General features: G+C 41.6%; 3 protein-coding genes and 2 long non-coding RNA genes across 5 annotated transcripts; 3 read left to right on the forward strand and 2 right to left on the reverse strand.

Moving 5' to 3' along the window:
- Nucleotides 1–14,380: 14,380 nt before the first annotated feature.
- Nucleotides 14,381–16,906, reverse strand: LOC123322469. The gene has a single exon (XM_044910445.1). It carries the CDS (start codon nucleotides 16,904–16,906, stop codon nucleotides 14,381–14,383), a length of 2,526 nt encoding a protein of 841 aa, XP_044766380.1.
- An 81-nt stretch (nucleotides 16,907–16,987) lies between these two features.
- On the reverse strand, nucleotides 16,988–17,337 carry LOC123322467. Its single transcript, XR_006539123.1, has 2 exons — nucleotides 17,111–17,337; nucleotides 16,988–17,053 (listed from the first exon to the last, which is right to left on the reverse strand). It is a non-coding gene; the product is annotated as an uncharacterized LOC123322467 (long non-coding RNA).
- Nucleotides 17,338–17,901: 564 nt separating this feature from the next.
- On the forward strand, nucleotides 17,902–18,266 carry LOC123322466. Its single transcript, XR_006539122.1, has 2 exons — nucleotides 17,902–18,143; nucleotides 18,201–18,266. It is a non-coding gene; the product is annotated as an uncharacterized LOC123322466 (long non-coding RNA).
- Nucleotides 18,267–18,347: 81 nt separating this feature from the next.
- LOC123322470 lies at nucleotides 18,348–22,188 on the forward strand. The gene is made up of 2 exons (XM_044910446.1): nucleotides 18,348–20,861; nucleotides 21,679–22,188. Exons 1-2 carry the CDS (start codon nucleotides 18,348–18,350, stop codon nucleotides 22,186–22,188), a joined length of 3,024 nt encoding a protein of 1,007 aa, XP_044766381.1.
- Nucleotides 22,189–22,368: 180 nt separating this feature from the next.
- Nucleotides 22,369–22,971, forward strand: LOC123322471. Its single transcript, XM_044910447.1, has 2 exons — nucleotides 22,369–22,715; nucleotides 22,860–22,971. Exons 1-2 carry the CDS (start codon nucleotides 22,369–22,371, stop codon nucleotides 22,969–22,971), a joined length of 459 nt encoding a protein of 152 aa, XP_044766382.1.
- The last annotated feature ends 3,292 nt before the right edge of the window (nucleotides 22,972–26,263 follow it).

A 26,263-nucleotide genomic window follows, 5' to 3' on the forward strand; every position in this document is an offset into this window, starting at 1 on the left:
TTTTAATTAAAGAGTAGTGGACTGTATTAAAAGATAATTGAGTTGGAGATGGTATAAAAACATTTATTAAGTATCATTCACAACCATAAAATGAATATGTCACCTGCATGAAGCTAATACAGTAAAGAGCAACTAATATTAACCACATCTATAAACTCAGAGAGACAATATCCAATTAAAAAACAAGAGATGGTCCAGAGCAGTTCAAATGAGAAGTCACTTGATGTCAGACTTAGACGTTGAGGAGTTCAATAAATTCAATATCAACACAACGGTTACACAGTGATAGGGCAATCAATTGAAAATTGATTGCGAGAGCCTCCTTTTTCTATCAGAAAACGCGAAGGTTAGAATACTGAATTTTAAAGAGAAGACGCGAGAGTACAGAGAAATAGGCCAGAGGTGAAACTGCAATGTCTAAGTCTGATCATCAACGAGAAATCGATACATTAAATTTGAGTTGATCAATAATGTTAATGTAAGTATGAGCAGAACAAGAGTAGCACAAGTTGAATGAGAAGCACAGAATTAATGAATTTGAGAAGCACTAGAATATTAAAAATAATATGAAAAGGGCAATAAATTCTAATTAAATGAGAAGTTCGATAATAATTAATTAAATGAAAATGACAATCATAATTAATCTGAGAAGAACATAGTATAATTCATATACATTGAGATGATCTTGAAGAGAGCAAAAATCTATCAATGAATTCAGCATTTACAGAGACGAACTGCTTACAAGTAAGCACGATTAGAACGTTCATCAGAAAAATAGAAGAAACAATTGATAAATTAAGAGAAGTCATGAGAGTACTGAGTTGAATAAATCTCTAATCGTAGATTTTGAGATGTGCTGAAGGCTGAGAAAACTAACATGCATGTTGAGTCCGATGAATGAATATAGAAGAGAAACAATGAGAGTACATATTATAAAGAGTAGACCATACCAAATGAGTAGACATGAGTGTTCGAGCAGACTTTCCAGGGTGGAGCCTAGGTCGAGGTGTATCGAGCATTATCATGATCACTTAACGAAACTTGAGGTGTTCATATCCTGTTCTGAGGAAAACAGCTACATCCAGGGTCCACCCTGGAGAATATGAGGATTCATTCATCTGAAACTCAACACCATGAATTAGTAATATGTATAAGAGGTGATCATAAGAGTTGTAATAAAAATGATTAAACTGATTCTAATAATAATGAGTGTTACGAGAAGACAATGAATCAGATATCAATTTTATGGAGATGAACTTGAGAAGTTTCAATCCTGGTGCTACATACCCAATTTCATGTGAGAAGATCTAGAGAAGTCTGAAAATCTATATAAATTATGAAATATAATAAAATATATATTTCTGAGCCGGCAATGGTTCGAGTTGAGTTGAGTAGACATTTCAATTGAGCAGTGCTCGCAAGGATTCGGAATCTATTTCTAGATTCTGAATCTCTTGCACGTGGACTTAATTTCTTCAGAGTGAAATTGTCATGAAAATGGAGTAATTAATAATTTTGAGTAGTCTGAGTGTACTTTACCTTATGAGAAGAACAATTTAGCACCAGGATTGTGCGAGAAGACTTAAAAATTGAGAACAACTAAAAGAGGTGAACTTAAAATGAGGCGTTACAAAATCACATTGATAGCAGCGCGAAGTTAATTCAACGAAGCTAACAAAGAGAATCTTCAGAAAAATATGTAAATGTGTGGTTTTTCACTCCTGAAAAACACTGAAAGTGGGGCCGCTGCGTCGTTCAACCAGCGCACCGCAGAATCGTGGTACCATACGTGGCCACCGGAGCTGGTCAGGAGCGTAGACTAGAGAGAGGTCGGAGGGGGGCTTCGGTCAATTTTCAACATTCCGCCCGCCATAACTAACAGCGTTAGTTATCGAGATGACTAGAGAGGTTGAAATTCTTTCTTGGTTGCTTCTGGAGAGGAGACTGGCAGAATTGCTAACTTCGAGATCGGTCTAGTTAGAGTGGACGTGGAGGTCTTGAGGGGACCCTGGGTGCATGGTCATTACTCGCCCTAATGGCCACTTACAAGGAACGAGATGGTCTGACACGTTGTTCTGGTAATTGTCCCATGAGTTGTTGAGCTCTTATACCTCGTTGCCTTGCACATATAACACACTTCTGGATGTGGGATTTCACTGGGGCTCTTCTTCCAATGATCCAATATTGTTGTCGGATGGTGGACAGTGTGAGTTGTGTACCTCCATGGAGTGTTGGTTTGTGAGCAGAATCTTTAATCGGAGAAGTCAATTGAGAAGCTCGAGGAATAATTGCAGGATGCTTGCTATCTGGGTCTAAGAGAGCGTTGGTGATTCGTCCGCCTACACGAATGACACCTTCATGGTCGATGAACGCCATGAGTCTACTGAACACATGTGAGGATGACAGAGCAGTACCATTTTGAAGAGCCTTGAGTTCTTGAGGAAAATACACTTGTTGAGTAGTCTTGATCCAATAGATCCTTGATTTTTCCAAGTCAGTTGAGGTGAGCGGAGTTGAGAAGTTCAGAGTTGAGGAGTGTCTGAGTCGGGCGAGGACTCTTAAACAGAGAGAGGTGATTCTTAACAGTTTATTGAGAGAAGAATACCTGTATATAAGATCCCACGAGTAGTCTTGAGTTACGGCCGTGAGGAGGTTCTTGGTGGGTCTTGCTTCAGATTCGGGGTCAATTGTCGTTGCCGGCTGACGATTGGGCCAGGAATCTGGTGACTTGGAAATCCATGGTGGTCCCGTCCACCATAGAGTGCTGTTCAGTAGTTGAGATGACGAGAAGCCACGAGAAGCACTGTCCGCTGGATTTTCCTTGCCGGAAACGTATCTCCATTGCGCAGTTGGAGTTAGGTCTTGGATGAGCTCTACCCTGTTTCGAACAAAGTCCTTCCAGCGTGCTGGGTGAGAAGTGATCCACGAGAGAGAGACTGTTGAGTCCGTCCACAAAGTCGTTGAGTGTATCTGTGTATCTAAAACACGATGAGCATAATTAGTTAACCTGGCCAGGATGAGAGATGCTGTGAGTTCGAGTCGCGGGATTGTGAGGCGTTTCAAAGGCGTTACTTTTGTTTTCGAGCAGAGCAATGTGACTTTGGATCCTGTGGACGGTGAGCGGACTACGAGATAGAGGACTGCTGCCATGGCAAGTTGAGAAGCATCAGAGAAGCCGTGAAGTTCTATGGTAGCATTTTCTTGGGTGCCTACCCAGCGAGGTGCTCGTACATTGATCAATGATTTGAGATCTTCTCTGATGTTACACCATCTTTCTGTGAGTTGAGGTGACAGTGGTTCGTCCCATGACAGTTTCTGGAGCCAAAGTTCCTGCAACAACATTTTGGCCCTGATCGTGACAGGGGATACTAAACCAAGTGGATCAAAGAGTTGAGCGATATGAGATAACATAGTACGTTTAGTTACCACAGACCCAGATGAGCTTGAGTTGATCTTGAATGAGAAGTAATCCTCTTGAGGATACCAGAGTAGGCCTAGAAGTTTCGTTGAAGTAGGACAGTCGTCAAATGAGATCGGCGATGGTATCATTTCTTCCTCGGTTACCATCTTGAGCGTACTAGGAGAGTTCGATTGCCACTTTGCTAAGGGGAGGCCGCCCGCCATGCAGAGATTTTTCAAGTCGAGAGCGATTTCTGAGAGTTCTTCCTTCGTGTCTGCATCACCATAGATATCATTAACATAGCGACCTTTGGTGAGTGGTGGAATGGCGAGTGGATACTTGTGACCTTCATCTTTGATGAGCTGGAGGAGGACTCGAATGGCCAAAAAGGGAGCAGCCTTGGTTCCGTAGGTGACGTTGGTGAATTGGTACGTCGCTATCTCATCTTCTGAGTTTCGCCAGAGAATGCATTGGAGATCCCAATCGTCTGGATGCACCATGATCTGTCTGTACATCTTCGTGATGTCTGTGGAAAACACAAATTTAAAGCGACGTACCCAGAACAATACATCAATAACATCTAACTGAAGTTTCGCTCCTGTGTGCATGATGTCGTTCAGTGAGAGGCCGGTTGAGGTGGGACTGGAACCATTGAACACTACTCGCAATTTGGTGGAGGAGCTGTCTGGCTTGAGAATTCCATGATGCGGCAAATAGTATCTGGGATGCGAGATGTCTGAGGGAGCCTTCTTCATGTGCTTGAGTTGTTCGTATTCAGTGAGGAAGTCCGTGTAGAGCTGGCAATATTCTTGGTTTCCCTCGAACTTGCGAAATTGTCCTTGGAGGCATCGGAAGGCACGTTGTCTGGAAGATCCCAAAAGATTAGATGATGATTTTAATGGGAGTCTTACCATGTATCGTCCAGAAGGAAGTCGAGAGTGAGTGGTCTTGAAGTGGTCTTCACATTCCTGCTCGTCAGCAGTGAGGTGACTTACGGAGGTGGACTTGACTTCTTCTTGTTCCCAGAACTTTTCGAGAAGGCTTTGAAGGTCAGATTCTTGAGTGGCATGGTATTGAGGAGACACACTTGAGCAGACTTCTTGATGAGGGCATATTGGACCTAGGACCAACCATCCAAAGATCGAGAGCTGAGCTGTTGAAGTTGACCCATCTGGCCCTTGTCGGAGTTGAGGAAGAATGATGGAACCATAGACATCAGCACCCAATATGATGTCGATTGGCCTTGAGGTGTAGAACTCTGGATCGGCGAGCTTCAAATTGTCGAGGTGTGGCAAACGTGGTCGTGTGCAACAATTGAAAGATGGTAGATTAGTGAATGGAGATAACAAGATATGAGCATTTATATTCACGGTTTTGTGATTGTGAAGAGATTTCAGTGTGATCAGTACTGATCCTCTTGATCTTGAGGCGGCTCCACCAATTCCAACGATGGTGACTTTGGATTGGCTTCGAGGAAGGCTGAGCTGTCTTGAGAAGTCTTCAGAGATGAACGAGAGTTCCGATCCAGATTCGTCGAGGAGTCTTGCGTTGTACGAGATGACTGGTGTGATGAGCGGTCGATAATGAGATGAGCTGTCTTGGAGGGGTTTTGATGACTGCCTGAGCACTTTAGGCCCTTTTCGAGGTGACTGGCTTGGCTTCGCTGGTCTTTTGAGTTGGCTTGGATGAGAAGGCTTGAGGTGACTTTGGTGAGACGTCTCGGCTGAGGGGTCGTGTGGCCATTAAATGAGAAGGCTATTTTTGAGCAGATCTTAGAGGAGACTTTGGAAGAGGCGATATAAGAGGCGGCATCGTGAGAGTACGAAGATTTCGGTCTAGAGCTGGGTCTCATAATAGAAACGAGGACTTGTTTGAGACGAACATTGAGGGGTCGAGAAGATCTTATAGCAAAGAGCAGCCAAGAGGAGATGTTTGTCCTCGTATTGAGAAATGAGACTTCCCCAAGCTATGGGAAGTGAGGTGTGCCAGTGAGAGCCAAGCGACAGATCTACTTCAGAGGAGTCGACTGAAGAGAAGATCTGAGGTAATGGAGGCGTTCGCATTAGAAATTGAGGAGTTGAATTACGAAGGACTGGAAGAGGTCCAACTTGAGTAGTCGCCAGAGAAGACTGGTAATGAGACGTCTGAGCAGACGAGGACGAAGCAACCGGTTGAGATGGCGTTTGAGGTGGCTCGAGAGACTCCTTGAGATGACGAATGTTTGTGGAGATGAAGGCATGAGCAGGCTTATTAAGAAAGAATTTATCTTACTCAAAGTATTCGTGGTCGAGGTGCACAATTTCATGAGAGGGCAGAGAGGAGAAATATGATTAGTGAACGATGATTAAATTCCAACTCAATTATCCGGCCCGAAGGACCAAATGTTAAAAAATCGAGGGTGTTATGATTTTTTAATTAAAGAGTAGTGGACTGTATTAAAAGATAATTGAGTTGGAGATGGTATAAAAACATTTATTAAGTATCATTCACAACCATAAAATGAATATGTCACCTGCATGAAGCTAATACAGTAAAGAGCAACTAATATTAACCACATCTATAAACTCAACAATATCCAATTAAAAAACAAGAGATGGTCCAGAGCAGTTCAAATGAGAAGTCACTTGATGTCAGACTTAGACGTTGAGGAGTTCAATAAATTCAATATCAACACAACGGTTACACAGTGATAGGGCAATCAATTGAAAATTGATTGCGAGAGCCTCCTTTTTCTATCAGAAAACGCGAAGGTTAGAATACTGAATTTTAAAGAGAAGACGCGAGAGTACAGAGAAATAGGCCAGAGGTGAAACTGCAATGTCTAAGTCTGATCATCAACGAGAAATCGATACATTAAATTTGAGTTGATCAATAATGTTAATGTAAGTATGAGCAGAACAAGAGTCGCACAAGTTAAATGAGAAGCACAGAATTAATGAATTTGAGAAGCACTAGAATATTAAAAATAATATGAAAAGGGCAATAAATTCTAATTAAATGAGAAGTTCGATAATAATTAATTAAATGAAAATGACAATCATAATTAATCTGAGAAGAACATAGTATAATTCATATACATTGAGATGATCTTGAAGAGAGCAAAAATCTATCAATGAATTCAGCATTTACAGAGACGAACTGCTTACAAGTAAGCACGATTAGAACGTTCATCAGAAAAATAGAAGAAACAATTGATAAATTAAGAGAAGTCATGAGAGTACTGAGCTGAATAAATCTCTAATCGTAGATTTTGAGATGTGCTGAAGGCTGAGAAAACTAACATGCATGTTGAGTCCGATGAATGAATATAGAAGAGAAACAATGAGAGTACATATTATAAAGAGTAGACCATACCAAATGAGTAGACATGAGTGTTCGAGCAGACTTTCCAGGGTGAAGCCTAGGTCGAGGTGTATCGAGCATTATCATGATCACTTAACGAAACTTGAGGTGTTCATATCCTGTTCTGAGGAAAACAGCTACATCCAGGGTCCACCCTGGAGAATATGAGGATTCATTCATCTGAAACTCAACACCATGAATTAGTAATATGTATAAGAGGTGATCATAAGAGTTGTAATAAAAATGATTAAACTGATTCTAATAATAATGAGTGTTACGAGAAGACAATGAATCAGATATCAATTTTATGGAGATGAACTTGAGAAGTTTCAATCCTGGTGCTACATACCCAATTTCATGTGAGAAGATCTAGAGAAGTCTGAAAATCTATATAAATTATGAAATATAATAAAATATATATTTCTGAGCCGGCAATGGTTCGAGTTGAGTTGAGTAGACATTTCAATTGAGCAGTGCTCGCAAGGATTCGGAATCTATTTCTAGATTCTGAATCTCTTGCACGTGGACTTAATTTCTTCAGAGTGAAATTGTCATGAAAATGGAGTAATTAATAATTTTGAGTAGTCTGAGTGTACTTTACCTTATGAGAAGAACAATTTAGCACCAGGATTGTGCGAGAAGACTTAAAAATTGAGAACAACTAAAAGAGGTGAACTTAAAATGAGGCGTTACAAAATCACATTGATAGCAGCGCGAAGTTAATTCAACGAAGCTAACAAAGAGAATCTTCAGAAAAATATGTAAATGTGTGGTTTTTCACTCCTGAAAAACACTGAAAGTGGGGCCGCTGCGTCGTTCAACCAGCGCACCGCAGAATCGTGGTACCATACGTGGCCACCGGAGCTGGTCAGGAGCGTAGACTAGAGAGAGGTCGGAGGGGGGCTTCGCTCAATTTTCAACAATCGTCGAGATGTCTCCTAGAAAGAGTAACATAATACAATTATTCTGTATCTTGAAAATTGTAAAAGTTATGGAGATTTTTTGTTTTTACAAGGTTTTGCCAATATCTTGCTTATTATGTGTCCTATCTCCACGAAACTCGGTGAGGATGTTCCTCTCGTTAAGAAGGTTCTTTTGAACCCTTAGGTACAGCCGTATTCCCAACGGTTTCGGAGTTATAGACGTTTTTGTGATTTGAAGGTTTTCTCATTTTCTCCCTTATGCTTCGACCGATATCGATGAAATTTGCTGTGCCGATTCTACTACAAAAGACGCATCTTTGAGACCCTTAGGTGCAGCTGGGTATTCAACGGTTTTGGAGTTATCGACCTTTTGCTCTGACAATGATCACCCTATATCTCGCTCGTTTTCCAACCGATCGCGACCAAACTTGGTACGAAGAATGTATTTTTTATAACGAGTCTTTTGAACCTTTAGGTACAGTGAGATATTCAGTAGTTTCGGAGTTATTTATGATTTTGAGTTTTCGAAGGACACCCTATATCTCGGTTTCTACACAGCCGATTTTCATCAAACTTGGTACGTAGAATCCCTTTCAAAAAGGAGTATTTTGACAACTTATTTTTGGAGATATCTTTAGCGGTTCCAGAGTTATTGACCTTTTGGACTTGGTAAAAAAGACCCTCTATCTCGTTTATTACCCGGCCGAACTCGATCAAACTTGGTAGGTATATGTTATTTATAATTGCGAATGTTTCGAACCTATAAATACAGTAATATTATTAATAGATTACGAGATATAGTAGTTTTAATTTTTTAGTAGTATCAACACTCTAACGGGGCGTCACCGGTCTGGAGAGATGCACTCAAAATCCGGAGGAACCTAGCCCTTATGGTGTCGACTCAAAGATTGAGGCTACTGAGGGTGGCATCGGCATACAGGACTGTCTCGGCTGAGGCGGTTCAAGTGGTGTCAGGCTTCCCACCGATTGACCTGATGGTGGCGGAGCGGTGTTTCTTGTACACCGTTGGAGGAGCACTGCCTGGAAATAGGCGCATGGCTAGGAGAAGGGCCATCAAAAAGTGGCAGCAGCGATGGGACCATGTTGAACGGACTGCAAACTGGACGAGAAGGCTGATCAAAAACATCGAGCCATGGCTGGAGTGCAAGCACAAAAAGACTGGATATTTTTTTACACAGTTTTTGACAGGACATGGCTCTTACGGCACTTTCACGAAAAGGATCGGGAAGACACAGAACGATCTATGCCATGTGTGCGATACGAGGGACGATCCAGAGCACATTTTCTATGTATGCAACAGATGGAGAGAGGAGAGATCTGCTTTGCTTGAGAAGATAGGCGTGTTGCCCTCTATAGGAAATATAATCGACTATACGACCAAAGAAAGAGCATGCTGGGACGACATATACACGTATGTAGTCGATGTGATGAAGAGGAAGGAGACGGAGGACCGAGAGAGGCAGGGATAAACGTAGAACTGGGGAAGGGTGCGACGAAGTACGGATAAAGATGACTTTTCAGGCGCATCCATATATACTCCCCCCTGAGTGTGGTTTTTTTAGTCGGTCGGCAACAACATCTAGCCAACCCGACATATCCCACGACACGGGTCGTGGTTGAATCTGTGAGCAGATTTTTTCCACACCGAAAAAAAAAAGGTTAGGTTAGGTTAGGTTAGGTTCCCGTGCGATGGTCATCACCTTGTCGTGGTGCACGGGCTTAAGTAATTGCGAGGAATCTCAAGACTTGTTTTTGAGGGGAGCAATGAAAACTAAGAATGACCAACAGCAACAGGAAGTAACTATGACTTTCTGGCTCCCAGAGTTTATGAATTCATGGACTCGGGGCAGACCCAGAGAGTACTGTTAGTACTTCAGTGTTAGTACTGTTGTGTTCCGATCTCTGACGAGTTCCCCACTACAAAGATTTCTATGTTACAGGAAACAGCGAAACCGACAGTGGGAAACAAAGAAGAGGGCTTCCAACAGGATCAAATTCGAGATTGGATGGGGAGTAACTATAGCTTAAGTGGCCCCTGAAATCTTAGGACTTCAGGTAGACCCACAGAGCAATGTTAGTGCTTTCCATCACAATATCCCGAACCCAAAATCCCTCAAATCCAAGGGCTAAAGTCTAGGCATCCTGCCGGAGACAGAGCTATCGAGAAAAGGCTTTGGAGGGTTCGCAGGAGGAAGTGGCGTGGTTAACTATGGCTTTCTTGGCCCCTCTAGTCCGCGGACAAGAGGTAGACCCAAGAAGTATCGTTAGTACCACCTGCAAGAAGCAACTATGGCTTTGTTGGCACCTCGAGTCCACAGACACGGGGAAGACCCAAAGAGCAATGTTAGTGCTTCGAATCGGATCTACGACTTGTCTATCCCGGCGGGAATCCGAGCGTGGCCGCAAGGAGTACGTCTCACTTTCCCCCTCGGAACCACGGGGTGGACATAGTCCGTGGTGATACGTCGGAGAAACTATGACTTGCTTGGCCCCCGGCATCTTCGGATCCGGAGGAGACCCAAGGAGTACCGTTATTGTCTGACAGATACCGCAACCTCTCCGCGCAATCCTCCGAGGGACCAGGACCAACGAACTGCTATAAATAGGCTGTCTGGGAGATGACATACACGGAACTACTCAAGCCAGTCAGCGGGCCCCACAAGCTCCTTGCGGGGGCTGCAAACTGTGAGAGCGTAAGGCGAGGTCTTCGTTCCCCCCCCCCCCCCCCCCCCGATCCCTACTTCCAAGGGGGGTAAGGGAGGGATATGCGCACCACGCTGCAACCCGTAAATACCCATCGCCTTGGTCGATACGAGTTGTCCTGGAACACAGCAACTTAGTCGTACGGGTCAGCGTCCCTGAGACCCCGACTATGTTGTTGAGGAGGGGGTTTTGGTGGGTGAGAGCCCCACACGAATCCGCAGTATTGCACAGCCCGCTGCGGAGAAGCCGGTATCGGTTTCCCCCTACCTCGTGGACAAAAAAAAAAAGGTTAGGTTAGGTTAGGTTCCCGTGAGGCCCGTGCGATGGTCATCACCTTGTCGTGGTGCACGGGCTTAAGTAGTTGCGAGGAAGCTTAAGACTTCTTCCTGTCTTTCCCATTCCTATACCCCAACAGGGATGTGTGCCTCGCACTGCCCAAAACACTAATGATGATGAACATGGATCGGAAGGAGATTGAACGAGCGGAGGAGGAATACCTCAGCACGGTAGGTGGAGTGTGCAGCGCAGGCACCAGCCGACCGAAATCCAGCTACTGCGTAGCCCCACAGGGACCCCGAGCTGTGGACGCTAATATTGCTACTCGGAAGAACACAGCGGCCAACCACGCAGAAAGAGGAGAAGGAAGAAGGCTCCGAGCCAGTCCAGGAGTTCCCAGATAAGTATTACCAGTAGTCAACAAGGTAATCAGAGAGTGATTTTCAGGAACATCCGGAATGAGATGAGACAAGAATATATGAGAGAAGAGGGCCTTAAGAACAACCCGACAATTGCGGACGATTACAAAAAAGAATGGGAAGAAATGAACGTCCCCGACCGGCTAAAGGTAGCAGGAAAGGAAGAGTGGACAGTAGAATTAGCTCCAGCACTCGCAAGCTACCTAGTATCAGCCGGCAGATTCCAGCTGAAGAAAACCGAAGTCCAGGTTACTCAGTGCAGAACAGACGACATCGATACCCCACTGACCTCAGAAACCCACACTGCCACCCCAGAAGAACAGGGGAGAAGGCAAGATAAGAGGAAAAGAGAGACAGAGGAACAAAGAAGAGACGGGAAGAAAAAGAAGACACAGATAAGTACCAGCATAAAAGCCAACAAACAAGTCATTTTCAGAAACATTAAGAAGGATATGAGACAGAAATACTTAATAGAGGGGGGACTCAAGAACAATCCAGAACTAGCAACTCGATTCAAGACAGACTGGGAAGCAATGAAGCTTTTAAAAAGGACCAAGGATGGAACACATGAAGAATGGCTAATGGAGGTTACACCAGTCCTAGAAATTTACCTCACTGGGAAGGGGAAATTCTCCCTCAAAAAGACAGAAATACAGGTAACCCCGGCCAAGGAAATAACCATATGTTACAGGTGCAGCGAGATCGGACACCTCCAGACAACATGCAAGAGAGAGATCAAATGCAGAAGATGCGGAGGGAGACACAATAGAAAAGAATGCAGGAGTAAACCCAACTGCCCCAACTGCCAGGAAGAACGACTTCGACCAAGGAAACACGAAGCTGATAGCAAGGAATGCCCGGTCCTACTAAGAGCCCGAAGGGAGAGCACTGAATGCACCAGGGAACTGCAGGAAATTGCAGAAGCGCACGAAAGAGAAGACAACGAAGAGGAAGAGCCAACCGTAGAAAAGAGAATATCGGTCCTCAGAATAACCTACAAAGATGCAAGAAAGCACACGATGTCCTGTGGGGTAAGATAACAACACAGAACAGAGATCTAGCTCTGTTACAGGAACCAAACGAAAGAATAGCCCAACAGAAGAAGATACTGACAGATGAACAAGCCGTAAGCGCCATAGTAGCAGGAGGCGACCTAAGAAGAGGAAGAAACGGAAGAGGCCGAGGCTTTTGCTGGATGGACATCGAAGGAATCAGAATGATCAGCTGCTACTTCTCCCCAAACGATAAGAGTAAGAAGAATCTGAAGAAATGGCTAAATGACATGGAAGTAGCAATACAGGACGGGAGGACAGCCATCATCGCAGGAGACTTCAATGCGAAATCCGAACAATGGGGTTCGGAGTGCACAGATGACAGAGGAAAGGCGGTAATGGAATGGATAGAGAGGCTCGGTCTGGTAATTCACAACGTGGGAAAAGAACCTACCTTTATCAGAGGAGCGCAGCGAAGCAGAATAGATTTAACCCTATCCACGGACGACTTGGCCGATAGAATTGAGAACTGGAGAGTCACATGGCAAGAGGCGTTCTCCGACCACGCCGATATCCGATTCACCGTCCGTACCAAAGACGCCAAGAAGAAAATGGAAAATAAAGGCACCTGGAAGCTAGACGAGGCCATACTCAAGGACCTGAAGGACAGATTCAAAGATCACCCAAGATTGAGGACCGAAGCACCAGAGCTAGAAGCAGCTCTATTTAACCAACTGGTAAGTGACACAATTAATGAATTTGCTTCTAGGAAAGAGGAGGGGAGCAGCAAACGACCGGCCTACTGGTGGAATGACGAAATCAGGGAACTCAGCCGAATATGCAATGTTGAAAAGAAGCTCAATAAGAGGCTACACGGATCCAATAATGAAGAATACGCAAAGGCCAGAGGGAACCTAAAGAATGCTATAAGAAGAAGCAAAAGAGGAAAATGGAAAGACCTCATCAATGACCTGGACGATGACATATGGGGACAAGGAGACAGAATACTGGTGAAAAGAATGGGCCTACACGCAAGAGAAAACCTCGACAAAGAGACAGAGGATCGTGTAGTAAGTACTCTATTTCCCACAAGAGATGTTTTAGAGATATAGAGTACAGAAGACCAGAAACCGAAGCCGAACCCTTCACAATGGAAGAATTACAACTCGCTGCCCAGAAAATGAAGAAGAAGAAAGCACCAGGGCCCGATGTTATAACGGCAGAAATACTCAAGATAATAATGGAGGACAACAGCGAGAAAGTACTAGAAATGTACAACGGAGCATGGCAAAAGGCAGAATTCCCGGACATATGGAAAGAGGCAGAGTTAGTCCTTATAAGGAAGTCGGGAAAAACAGATACGGAGCCTAGCAGTTTCCGCCCCATATGCCTCCTGAGTGTAGTAGGAAAACTATACGAACACCTGATAAGAGAAAGGCTGCTAAAGGAACTAGAAGGTAAGAACATAATTTCCGATAATCAACACGGTTTTAGGGAAGCCAGATCCACGATAACGGCCATAGAAGAAGTCCTTAACTACGCAAGATGGGCCAGAGGAGGAACACATAGAACCAGAAAAGTAACTATCCTAACAGCCTTCGAAGTGAAGAACGCGTTTAATTCAGGTAAAAGGTATCGACTGTTTTTCTTATATTCAGATTGGGGGTTATTTGGGATTGCAGTCAAAAACGAATGGATCACTCTTTATTCTTTATACTCGAGCTTTCGGAATGTGTTCATTCCTTCCTCAGGAGCAGCTACAATTAAAAAACACAATAGATTAAATCGTACAATTAAAACAATTTTTTTCTTACAATGTGAGGTTTTCTCGTTATGGTTATTCGATTCGATTCTTTTACTATGGTAATTAGGAATCCTGTGCCAAATCATAAACTTCACTAATGATAACTTTTGTAAAATGATGGTCCAGATAAACATACATAAATGATGGTACAGACAAACAGAAAAAATCCTTTCATGCATTAGTTAACTTTGATTCTTGGTTATGTCGAAAAATTGCTGACATGTCATGTTGACGTTCATTATTTGTAGTCATAGAATCACAACTTACATTCTTCTTTTTTTATTATTTTTATATTATATTTCTTACAATTTATACTTCCGACATTATTAGAGTTAAAACAATATTCATCTAAAGGGAATCGTGATCATAAGTTTTCAAGTCATTTAGTTATTCATTAGTGTTTGGGTCATTTATTAGTTATTACGTTATTTACTATTCATTCAGTTATTTTTTTCTGTTTTTTCTAGGTCTTTTATTCTTTCTTGTTCCACTCTTACACTTCAACAACTCACTAGCCTTTGTAAACTATCAACTGCTACACTGTCACTGTGAACACCCGGTGCGCTTCTTCTTCTTTTCTTCTTATCCCATTCAATTAATAGCGAATAGATGTTGCTTAAATTTTGTATGTCTTTTCTTGCGTTCATACAATGATCTTCTTGTGAAATACGAACCATTTCTAGGAATAACCTCCTGTTAAAATCTTTTTCTCTGTCCAATATTGCGACCTCTTCAAAATTGGGATGGTGATCCTCCTCTATAGTATGTATGGCCAAGGCACAAGTCTTTTTTTTGTTGTTAATATCACTGCGATGACTAGATAGACGTTGTTTTAAGGTGGTCGAAGTTTGACCAACATATACTTCCTCACAATCATTGCAGGAAATTTTGTATACCACTCCATTTTGTTGTAGAGTAGGTGTGGGGTCTTTTAGTTTGGTAAAGATGGATTTAAGTGGTTTCACATTCCTTGTTGCGATTCTAAACTTGTCCTGAGGTATCAGTTTCCTGAGTAGAGGTGTTAATTCCTCAATGTGTGGTAGGGTGATATATTTCTTATTAGGTTCTTCCTCATTTCTTGTCTGTACTGGGTTTTCTAGAGAGTTGGGTGTGCTGTAAATTATCTTGCTCAGGAGTTTATAAGGGTAATCATTCTCTCTCAATATTTCCACTAGTTTTTTCAAGTTTTTGTCTCTAAATCTGGGGTGACATATTTTCGTTATTCTTGTTTTCAAATTCTTTATTATGTTGATTTTCATGCTCATTGGATGATATGATTTGTGGTGTATGTATCTGTCGGACGATATCATCTTTCTGTACCAATCTGTCATCAGTGTGCTTCCTTCATTTGTTTCTTCTCTTATTACTTTCATATCTAAGAACGGTATGGATCTGTCGCTTTCCTCCTCTACGGTGAACTGTAGTGTTTTACTGGTGTCAAATGAATTTAATACTTGTAAGGACTGTTGAACCAGTTCTTTTGGAATGGCTGTTATGATGTCATCCCTATATTTTTTGCAGAAGGGTAGTTGGCATGGTAGGTTTTGTTTTGTATAGTCTAGAGCTTCATCAATTACATATTCGGCTACTATCCCTGAAATTTTCAATCCCATGGGAGTGCCTTCTTTTTGTTTGTAGTAGGATCCATTAAAAGAGAATGATATGGTGTTGAATAAGAACTCGAACAATCCGAAAAAGGTATCTTTGTCAATCGGGCTGTTAGGTCCTATGTCCTCCCATTTGTTGCCGATGCATCTTTTGGCTGTGTCCAAGGTGGTGTTGGTGAACAAGGAGACTGCGTCCCAACTTACCAGTACATAACCATTGGGTAGTTTGAAGTTATTTATAAAGTCTGCAAAATCGAATGAGTCTCTAATGTAGTATTGGTTTTCTCGGTTGTAGGATTTAGCTAGAATATCTGTCAAAAAATTCGTTATTCGTGTATTTGGGCTATCAATTGAAGAGATTATTGGTCTCAGGTTCAATTCGGCTTTATGTATTTTCGGTAGGCCATAATATCTTGGGCAAGTTCCTCGATAAAATGTGAGTTGTCTCGCCTGGTCTTCATCGATTATGTTCTTCTTCTTCATTTCTGCAATCATTTTGTTTCCTCTTTGTTGGTACGTGTTGGAAGGATCTCTTCCTAGTTTTTTATAAAAGGTTTCATCTGATAGTTGGTTTGTTGCCAGCTGGTTGTACTGCTCTCTGTCCATCACTGTTGTTACATTTCCTTTATCTGACTGGGTTACTATCAGTTCAGGATGTTCTTTTAAGAATTGTCTAGTTGCTTTTAGCTTTCTTTGAAGTGGGTTGCAATTGGGGATGTCTTTTTGAACATAGTTTGTAATTATGTTGGCTATCTTGGCTGTTGTTATGTTCTTATCTTTGTTTTGGATAATCTTTGTGGTCTTCTCCATTTCTGCTAGTAATTTTGGGATCTGTATATCACCTTTTGTTGGTGGGAGGCAGAATTTAGGTCCCAAGGATAAAACTGTTTTCACATCTGCTGGCAGCTCTGTTGATGACAGGTTCTTGAGCCATTTCTCCTGTGTGGTGACCTGGATAACTTGGTCATGTATTAATCTTTGCAGTTTGTTTCTATTCTTCGTCAGTATTCTAAAAAAGGATCTATTGTATGTTGTGGAATTCTTCCTCAAAAATTCTTCCCACAGTAGTTCCGGGAGGTCTGTGCTTATTAACTGGGTTAAGGTTTGTTGTCTGTTCTCTAAGTACTTGAGATTCTTATGTGTTAATTCTATTTCTTTATTAGTCACCTTATGTCCCAACTTAATCGTAAATTTGTTCATCTGCTGTGCTGTTTTTCCATCTTTATATTCCAGTTGTTGGCATATTCTCTTCATTCCGCTATCTATGTGTTTCGGCTGGATTCCTTCTTGTCTGCATCTTAATAAAAAAATTCTGCGGTTCCTCAAATTAGCTATTTTCCTTAAGTTGTTCATAAATTCTTTCATCTGTGTTACTTTGTTTCTGCCATAGTTGTGTTGGATGTTCTCAAAAAATCCCATTATGTTCTAATTCAGGTAAAAGGTATCGACTGTTTTTCTTATATTCAGATTGGGGGTTATTTGGGATTGCAGTCAAAAACGAATGGATCACTCTTTATTCTTTATACTCGAGCTTTCGGAATGTGTTCATTCCTTCCTCAGGAGCAGCTACAATTAAAAAACACAATAGATTAAATCGTACAATTAAAACAATTTTTTTCTTACAATGTGAGGTTTTCTCGTTATGGTTATTCGATTCGATTCTTTTACTATGGTAATTAGGAATCCTGTGCCAAATCATAAACTTCACTAATGATAACTTTTGTAAAATGATGGTCCAGATAAACATACATAAATGATGGTACAGACAAACAGAAAAAATCCTTTCATGCATTAGTTAACTTTGATTCTTGGTTATGTCGAAAAATTGCTGACATGTCATGTTGACGTTCATTATTTGTAGTCATAGAATCACAACTTACATTCTTCTTTTTTTATTATTTTTATATTATATTTCTTACAATTTATACTTCCGACATTATTAGAGTTAAAACAATATTCATCTAAAGGGAATCGTGATCATAAGTTCACGATCATAAGATCATTGTATGAACGCAAGAAAAGACATACAAAATTTAAGCAACATCTATTCGCTATTAATTGAATGGGATAAGAAGAAAAGAAGAAGAAGCGCACCGGGTGTTCACAGTGACAGTGTAGCAGTTGATAGTTTACAAAGGCTAGTGAGTTGTTGAAGTGTAAGAGTGGAACAAGAAAGAATAAAAGACCTAGAAAAAACAGAAAAAAAAAAAAAAAAAAAATAACTGAATGAATAGTAAATAACGTAATAACTAATAAATGACCCAAACACTAATGAATAACTAAATGACTTGAAAACTTATGATCACGATTCCCTTTAGATGAATATTGTTTTAACTCTAATAATGTCGGAAGTATAAATTGTAAGAAATATAATATAAAAATAATAAAAAAAGAAGAATGTAAGTTGTGATTCTATGACTACAAATAATGAACGTCAACATGACATGTCAGCAATTTTTCGACATAACCAAGAATCAAAGTTAACTAATGCATGAAAGGATTTTTTCTGTTTGTCTGTACCATCATTTATGTATGTTTATCTGGACCATCATTTTACAAAAGTTATCATTAGTGAAGTTTATGATTTGGCACAGGATTCCTAATTACCATAGTAAAAGAATCGAATCGAATAACCATAACGAGAAAACCTCACATTGTAAGAAAAAAATTGTTTTAATTGTACGATTTAATCTATTGTGTTTTTTAATTGTAGCTGCTCCTGAGGAAGGAATGAACACATTCCGAAAGCTCGAGTATAAAGAATAAAGAGTGATCCATTCGTTTTTGACTGCAATCCCAAATAACCCCCAATCTGAATATAAGAAAAACAGTCGATACCTTTTACCTGAATTAGAACATAATGGGATTTTTTGAGAACATCCAACACAACTATGGCAGAAACAAAGTAACACAGATGAAAGAATTTATGAACAACTTAAGGAAAATAGCTAATTTGAGGAACCGCAGAATTTTTTTATTAAGATGCAGACAAGAAGGAATCCAGCCGAAACACATAGATAGCGGAATGAAGAGAATATGCCAACAACTGGAATATAAAGATGGAAAAACAGCACAGCAGATGAACAAATTTACGATTAAGTTGGGACATAAGGTGACTAATAAAGAAATAGAATTAACACATAAGAATCTCAAGTACTTAGAGAACAGACAACAAACCTTAACCCAGTTAATAAGCACAGACCTCCCGGAACTACTGTGGGAAGAATTTTTGAGGAAGAATTCCACAACATACAATAGATCCTTTTTTAGAATACTGACGAAGAATAGAAACAAACTGCAAAGATTAATACATGACCAAGTTATCCAGGTCACCACACAGGAGAAATGGCTCAAGAACCTGTCATCAACAGAGCTGCCAGCAGATGTGAAAACAGTTTTATCCTTGGGACCTAAATTCTGCCTCCCACCAACAAAAGGTGATATACAGATCCCAAAATTACTAGCAGAAATGGAGAAGACCACAAAGATTATCCAAAACAAAGATAAGAACATAACAACAGCCAAGATAGCCAACATAATTACAAACTATGTTCAAAAAGACATCCCCAATTGCAACCCACTTCAAAGAAAGCTAAAAGCAACTAGACAATTCTTAAAAGAACATCCTGAACTGATAGTAACCCAGTCAGATAAAGGAAATGTAACAACAGTGATGGACAGAGAGCAGTACAACCAGCTGGCAACAAACCAACTATCAGATGAAACCTTTTATAAAAAACTAGGAAGAGATCCTTCCAACACGTACCAACAAAGAGGAAACAAAATGAGTGCAGAAATGAAGAAGAAGAACATAATCGATGAAGACCAGGCGAGACAACTCACATTTTATCGAGGAACTTGCCCAAGATATTATGGCCTACCGAAAATACATAAAGCCGAATTGAACCTGAGACCAATAATCTCTTCAATTGATAGCCCAAATACACGAATAACGAATTTTTTGACAGATATTCTAGCTAAATCCTACAACCGAGAAAACCAATACTACATTAGAGACTCATTCGATTTTGCAGACTTTATAAATAACTTCAAACTACCCAATGGTTATGTACTGGTAAGTTGGGACGCAGTCTCCTTGTTCACCAACACCACCTTGGACACAGCCAAAAGATGCATCGGCAACAAATGGGAGGACATAGGACCTAACAGCCCGATTGACAAAGATACCTTTTTCGGATTGTTCGAGTTCTTATTCAACACCATATCATTCTCTTTTAATGGATCCTACTACAAACAAAAAGAAGGCACTCCCATGGGATTGAAAATTTCAGGGATAGTAGCCGAATATGTAATTGATGAAGCTCTAGACTATACAAAACAAAACCTACCATGCCAACTACCCTTCTGCAAAAAATATAGGGATGACATCATAACAGCCATTCCAAAAGAACTGGTTCAACAGTCCTTACAAGTATTAAATTCATTTGACACCAGTAAAACACTACAGTTCACCGTAGAGGAGGAAAGCGACAGATCCATACCGTTCTTAGATATGAAAGTAATAAGAGAAGAAACAAATGAAGGAAGCACACTGATGACAGATTGGTACAGAAAGATGATATCGTCCGACAGATACATACACCACAAATCATATCATCCAATGAGCATGAAAATCAACATAATAAAGAATTTGAAAACAAGAATAACGAAAATATGTCACCCCAGATTTAGAGACAAAAACTTGAAAAAACTAGTGGAAATATTGAGAGAGAATGATTACCCTTATAAACTCCTGAGCAAGATAATTTACAGCACACCCAACTCTCTAGAAAACCCAGTACAGACAAGAAATGAGGAAGAACCTAATAAGAAATATATCACCCTACCACACATTGAGGAATTAACACCTCTACTCAGGAAACTGATACCTCAGGACAAGTTTAGAATCGCAACAAGGAATGTGAAACCACTTAAATCCATCTTTACCAAACTAAAAGACCCCACACCTACTCTACAACAAAATGGAGTGGTATACAAAATTTCCTGCAATGATTGTGAGGAAGTATATGTTGGTCAAACTTCGACCACCTTAAAACAACGTCTATCTAGTCATCGCAGTGATATTAACAACAAAAAAAAGACTTGTGCCTTGGCCATACATACTATAGAGGAGGATCACCATCCCAATTTTGAAGAGGTCGCAATATTGGACAGAGAAAAAGATTTTAACAGGAGGTTATTCCTAGAAATGGTTCGTATTTCACAAGAAGATCATTGTATGAACGCAAGAAAAGACATACAAAATTTAAGCAACATCTATTCGCTATTAATTGAATGGGATAAGAAGAAAAGAAGAAGAAGCGCACCGGGTGTTCACAGTGACAGTGTAGCAGTTGATAGTTTACAAAGGCTAGTGAGTTGTTGAAGTGTAAGAGTGGAACAAGAAAGAATAAAAGACCTAGAAAAAACAGAAAAAAATAACTGAATGAATAGTAAATAACGTAATAACTAATAAATGACCCAAACACTAATGAATAACTAAATGACTTGAAAACTTATGATCACGATTCCCTTTAGATGAATATTGTTTTAACTCTAATAATGTCGGAAGTATAAATTGTAAGAAATATAATATAAAAATAATAAAAAAAGAAGAATGTAAGTTGTGATTCTATGACTACAAATAATGAACGTCAACATGACATGTCAGCAATTTTTCGACATAACCAAGAATCAAAGTTAACTAATGCATGAAAGGATTTTTTCTGTTTGTCTGTACCATCATTTATGTATGTTTATCTGGACCATCATTTTACAAAAGTTATCATTAGTGAAGTTTATGATTTGGCACAGGATTCCTAATTACCATAGTAAAAGAATCGAATCGAATAACCATAACGAGAAAACCTCACATTGTAAGAAAAAAATTGTTTTAATTGTACGATTTAATCTATTGTGTTTTTTAATTGTAGCTGCTCCTGAGGAAGGAATGAACACATTCCGAAAGCTCGAGTATAAAGAATAAAGAGTGATCCATTCGTTTTTGACTGCAATCCCAAATAACCCCCAATCTGAACGCGTTTAATTCAGTTGGATGGAAAGAGACCCTCGAAGAACTGAAGAATAAAGGAATATCAGTCGACCTACAGAATGTTATACGAAGCTACTTCCAGAATAGGACGCTGAGGACAGCGCACAAAAAGGTATGTCTAACATGTGGGGTCCCCCAGGGTTCTGTTTTAGGTCCCACGTTATGGAATATAACGTACAACGGAGTATTAGAGCTAGCCGACGACGACCCCGATACAAAACTGGTGGCATACGCAGATGACCTAGGAATGATAAAGACGGGGAAAGCAGAAGAAGAAGCCTGGGAGAAAACCGAACAAATGGCAGCTCGTGTTGGAGCCTCGCTGAGAAGCAGAGGACTGCAATTGGCTCCACACAAAACGGAAATACTCCCGCTAACCGGAAGACGGCCAATAGAACGGACCAAGGCAACTATAGAAGGCGTAGAGGTTGAGGCAAAGAGACAGCTTAAATACCTAGGAGTAATTTTGGACAAAGACCTCACCTTCCTCCGGCACATAGATTACGCCGTAGAGAGAACGAGAGAGACGACGAACGCCCTAAGAAAACTTATGCCCAGAATAGAAGGACCCACATCAAGAAAGAGACGAGTATTGGTTGCCGCAGCCATGTCAAGATGTATGGGGCTGAATTATGGGCAGAGAGCCTAAGTACCTACACCACCGCCAGAGATAAGATTAGAAAGGCGCAGAGAGGAGTCGTGGTAAGTTCTATCCGAGCTTATAGAAATGTTTCAGGTATAGCAGCGCTATACCTGATGGATAGAAGAAATAAGAAGCCACAGAGGCGCTAGATGGACTAAAGAACTGATACAAGACCCGTTGAAATGGATGGACCGGGCACACGGAGATCTCGAGTACGAAACCTTCCAATTCCTGAGCGGGCATGGCTGCTTTGGGACCTATAGAAAGAAGATAGGAAAGAGTAATAGCGCCCAATGTTGGAACTGCCAAAGATTGGACAAGCCGGACCACATCCTCTTCTGCAGAAAATGGGAAGATACCAGGAAAGACCTGGCAAGGGCAACAGACGGAAACCCGGACTTTAAATACACCAAGCACAACATCGTAGCAAAGATTCTCGAGAATGAGGTTAAGTGGAATCTTATCACAGAATGGATCCGGACCGTCATGAAGGCGAAGGCAGAAGAGGAGAGAGAACGGGAAAACGCCGGAAGGTATGATTAGTGAACCATAAATTAAGAATTTCAGGAAAAGACCACCAAAAAGCAAATACCGAGATGACGACACCAAACACCCGAAGAAGACAACACCACCCGATTACGACAATAATAACCAACCCTAGACAAAGTGTGTTTCAGGAAGCCCGAACAAGCCAGATATGGAGACGACGGAATGATGCAGCCCAAGATGACGACCAAGCCTGACTACGACCATCCCGACCCCAATTCCTCTCACATTCCAAGGGCTTAAGTCTTGGCGACCAGCTCGCCGGAGACAGAGCTATCGAGAAAAGGCTTCGGACGATTCGCAGGAGGAAGGGGCGTGGTTAACTATGGCTTTCTTGGCCCCTCTAGTCTGCGGACAAGAGGCAGACCCAAGAAGTACCGTTAGTACCACCTGCAAGAAGCAACTATGGCTTTGTTGGCACCTCGAGTCCACGGACACGGGGAAGACCCGGGGAGCAATGTTAGCGCTTCGACCCGGATCTACGACTTGTCTATCTCGGCGGGAATCCGAGCGTGGCCGCAAGGAGTACGTCTCACTTTCCCCCTCGGAACCACCAGGTGGACATAGTTCGTGGTGATACGTTGGAGAAACTATGACTCGCTTGGCCCCCGGTATCTCGGGATCCGGAGGAGACCCAAGGAGTACCGTTATTGTCTGACAGATACCACAACCTCTCTGCGCAATCTCCGAGGGACCAGGGCCAACGGCTCCCTATAAATAGGTCACAGAACTGCGATTCTATATGGGAGTCGGGTCAAGACCTTCCGAGGATCTACCCCGGACAGCTCGAGTTCCGTAACCAGAGCCAGGGGGATACTACGGAACGTTTCAAGCCAGTCACTAGACTGTGAGATCCGTGAGACGGGGTCCTAACTCCTCCCCTCCTTCCAGACGTCCAAGAGGTGTAAGGAGGGAGTGGCATTCCACGCAGGGAAGATACCGTAAATACCAATCGCCTTGGTGGAAACGGTTCTTGCCCTAGTGCGCAACAACTTAGTCGTACAGGTCAGTGTCCCTGAGACCTCGACTTTGTTGTTGAGGAGGGGGTTTTGGTGGGTGAGAGCCCCACACGAATCCGCAGTATTGCACAGTCCGCTGCGGAGAAGCCGGTATCGGTTCCCCCTACCTCGTGGGCAAAAAAAAAAGGTTCCCATGAGGAGCGCCTCCCCAGGTGGCGGATAGGGGGATGCCTCCCAGATATGGGGGGTACCGGGGAAATCAAATACCCGGGGCGGACCAAATCCGCGCTGCCTTGCGCGTCGGGGAACGGACCCCAAAGGCTAAGGGAAGGAAAACCCTGACAGAAAACCCATGCACACCGATGGGCAACCATCGGGAAAGAACGCGAAGGCGGTAAACTAAACAACTATGGCGGATCTTAAAACGTATGATGTACCCCAGGAGGGTAGGATCGAAATCGATCCAGAATCCCTCCCTGCTATTGCGGGCTGCCCCACGGATTCTGGGGGGGGGGCAACGAAACGCCGAATAAAAAAAGTGACACCCAGGTCAATATATTTGGGAAGAGTACGAAGTTAAAAAGGACTCCACCTAGTAGACGAGACGAGAGTGAAAAGTCTGCACTGGAGATGAAGGAAGCCGGGAAATCGCTGGGCGACCAGGCTGTGTTACCGGTTGAGGAGACTGGGAGGATGGGGAAGAAGAAGAGGAGGAGGCACCGAGAAGGCGCTGAAATCTTCGAGACAGCACAGAGGTTGAGGGAGGCAAGACAGAGGAGGATGGAAGAGGAAAAGGAGGACGCCGGTAAGCCTACGAAAGATGAAAGTAGGGAAAAACAGAAGGAAGAGATGGAAACATCCGAGGCACAGAAGCCCACAGAAGACAAAACGATAAGAGGAAAGCAAATTGTAACGAGCTCCCCGAAAGTAGAACAGAAATACGTGGATATGGGTATATCTGGGCAAGAGGAAATTGTGTCACCGGAAGAGTCGTTATCGGATTGGTTCTTTGACTTCGCAGTGGGAACAAACCCGAGCAAGCGAAAGAGAGTTGAAACTCCCAAGAACCTGAGTATAAAAAAAGAGAGCCTGGATAACCTAATAGTGAATATGACCGAGATTGAAGAAGAGTTAACAAAGCTGCTTAATACAGAAGCTGTAATAAAGGAAACGATGATGAAGGAGTTAAAAAGGATAAGAGACCTGATAACAGAGGAGATATTCGAAGCGAAGAGAATAGGAGAGCAATAGGAAAGAGCCGATTTCAGCTGTCAGGCTGATCTAGAGGAAATATCCCTCGATCTATCAGTGGCAACCATTCAGGGAAGAATAAAGGAGGATATGTCACGTGAGGAGCTGAAAGAGTTACTGGAGGCGAAATGGCCAGCGGAGGCATACAGAACTAGTACAACAGAAAACAGAATAACAAATGTGGAGGGGGGCGGAGAAGTAGTGGTGGCAGCGCCGCTAAGGGTATACCGGAGTTGAAGTTCCTCAGGCCATTGACTGGAGGGGCCCAGGGTATTCTGGGCTATCTTAAGGCTGGAAAACTACCAGAAAATAAAACAATAATCCATAGAACACAAAGCTGCCACCTTTATGTCAGTATACTTTCATAGAAAACGACTTGATTGACATTACAGTGGCTTTCGCTTATGCAACAAATAATACACATTCTTGTATTTAAAATAGCTCAACACTAAATAAACATAATATTCAACACTTCCCCTTGTTGAGGTAATTTTTTAACAAAAATAAAAAAAAATGTTTGCACTACAAAACTACAAATATAAACTCAATCAAAACATTTCAATCCTAAAATGCATCTGATCTCCTTGGTTTTATGAGCAGGTAGAATTTTAGTAAAAATATCTGCCAAGTTATCACCAGAAAAAACATAATTAAAAAAAAATTCATTCTTTTCTACCATGTCTCTCAAGAAATGTAATTTTATGCCAATATGCTTGGATCTACTTGAGATTACACTGCTTTTAGCTAAACTAATGGCACCTTGATTGTCACAAAAAACCGTACATGGTTCAGGTAAAAACTCACTCAATCCAGTTTCAATAAAAAAATCTTTTATCCACAGCCATTCTTTTGTTATGTCGGTCATCGCAACATATTCCGCCTTCACTGTCGAGAATGATACACTGCGCTGCTCTCTTGTTTGCCATATAACAGCAGCTCCGGCAAGGATAACTACCATTCCACTCCATGATTTTCTTTCACTTTTGTTATTGCCTCAATCCACAAAAAATTTCAATTTTTCACCAGTTTTCTTGAAAAATAATTTGGTGTTCAAAGTACCCTTGAGATAACGAAGTAAATGTTTAACTTGATTCCAGTGGCAATTCATAGGAGCGTTGTTGAACTGACTCAAATATGAAACAGGAAACGATAGATCAGGTCTAGTTCCATTAAATATATACAGAAGACTTCCAATAGCTCTCCTGTATGTATTCTCATCAAATTTATCTGTACCTTCAGTATTTGTTGGATCTAGAGGTGTCGATATCCCTTTACATTCACTCATGTTGAATTCCCTCAAGACCTTTTCGATATAATTTTGCTGA

The sequence above is a fragment of the Coccinella septempunctata genome, assembly GCF_907165205.1.
Source record: "Coccinella septempunctata chromosome 5 unlocalized genomic scaffold, icCocSept1.1 SUPER_5_unloc_1, whole genome shotgun sequence".
Lineage (NCBI taxonomy): Eukaryota > Metazoa > Arthropoda > Insecta > Coleoptera > Coccinellidae > Coccinella > Coccinella septempunctata.

What these genes read in the sequence shown, in the direction of transcription:
- LOC123322469 (XM_044910445.1), bottom strand. Translation starts at nt 16,906, where the DNA reads ATGGGATTTTTTGAGAACATCCAACACAACTATGGCAGAAACAAAGTA.
- LOC123322471 (XM_044910447.1), top strand. Translation starts at nt 22,369, where the DNA reads ATGGACCGGGCACACGGAGATCTCGAGTACGAAACCTTCCAATTCCTG. An exon ending in GAACGGGAAAACGCCGGAAG is followed by an intron (nt 22,716 to 22,859) that starts GTATGATTAGTG and finishes AGTGTGTTTCAG; the next exon opens with GAAGCCCGAACAAGCCAGAT.
- LOC123322470 (XM_044910446.1), top strand. Translation starts at nt 18,348, where the DNA reads ATGGGATTTTTTGAGAACATCCAACACAACTATGGCAGAAACAAAGTA. An exon ending in TTGATAGTTTACAAAGGCTA is followed by an intron (nt 20,862 to 21,678) that starts GTGAGTTGTTGA and finishes GGGGTCCCCCAG; the next exon opens with GGTTCTGTTTTAGGTCCCAC.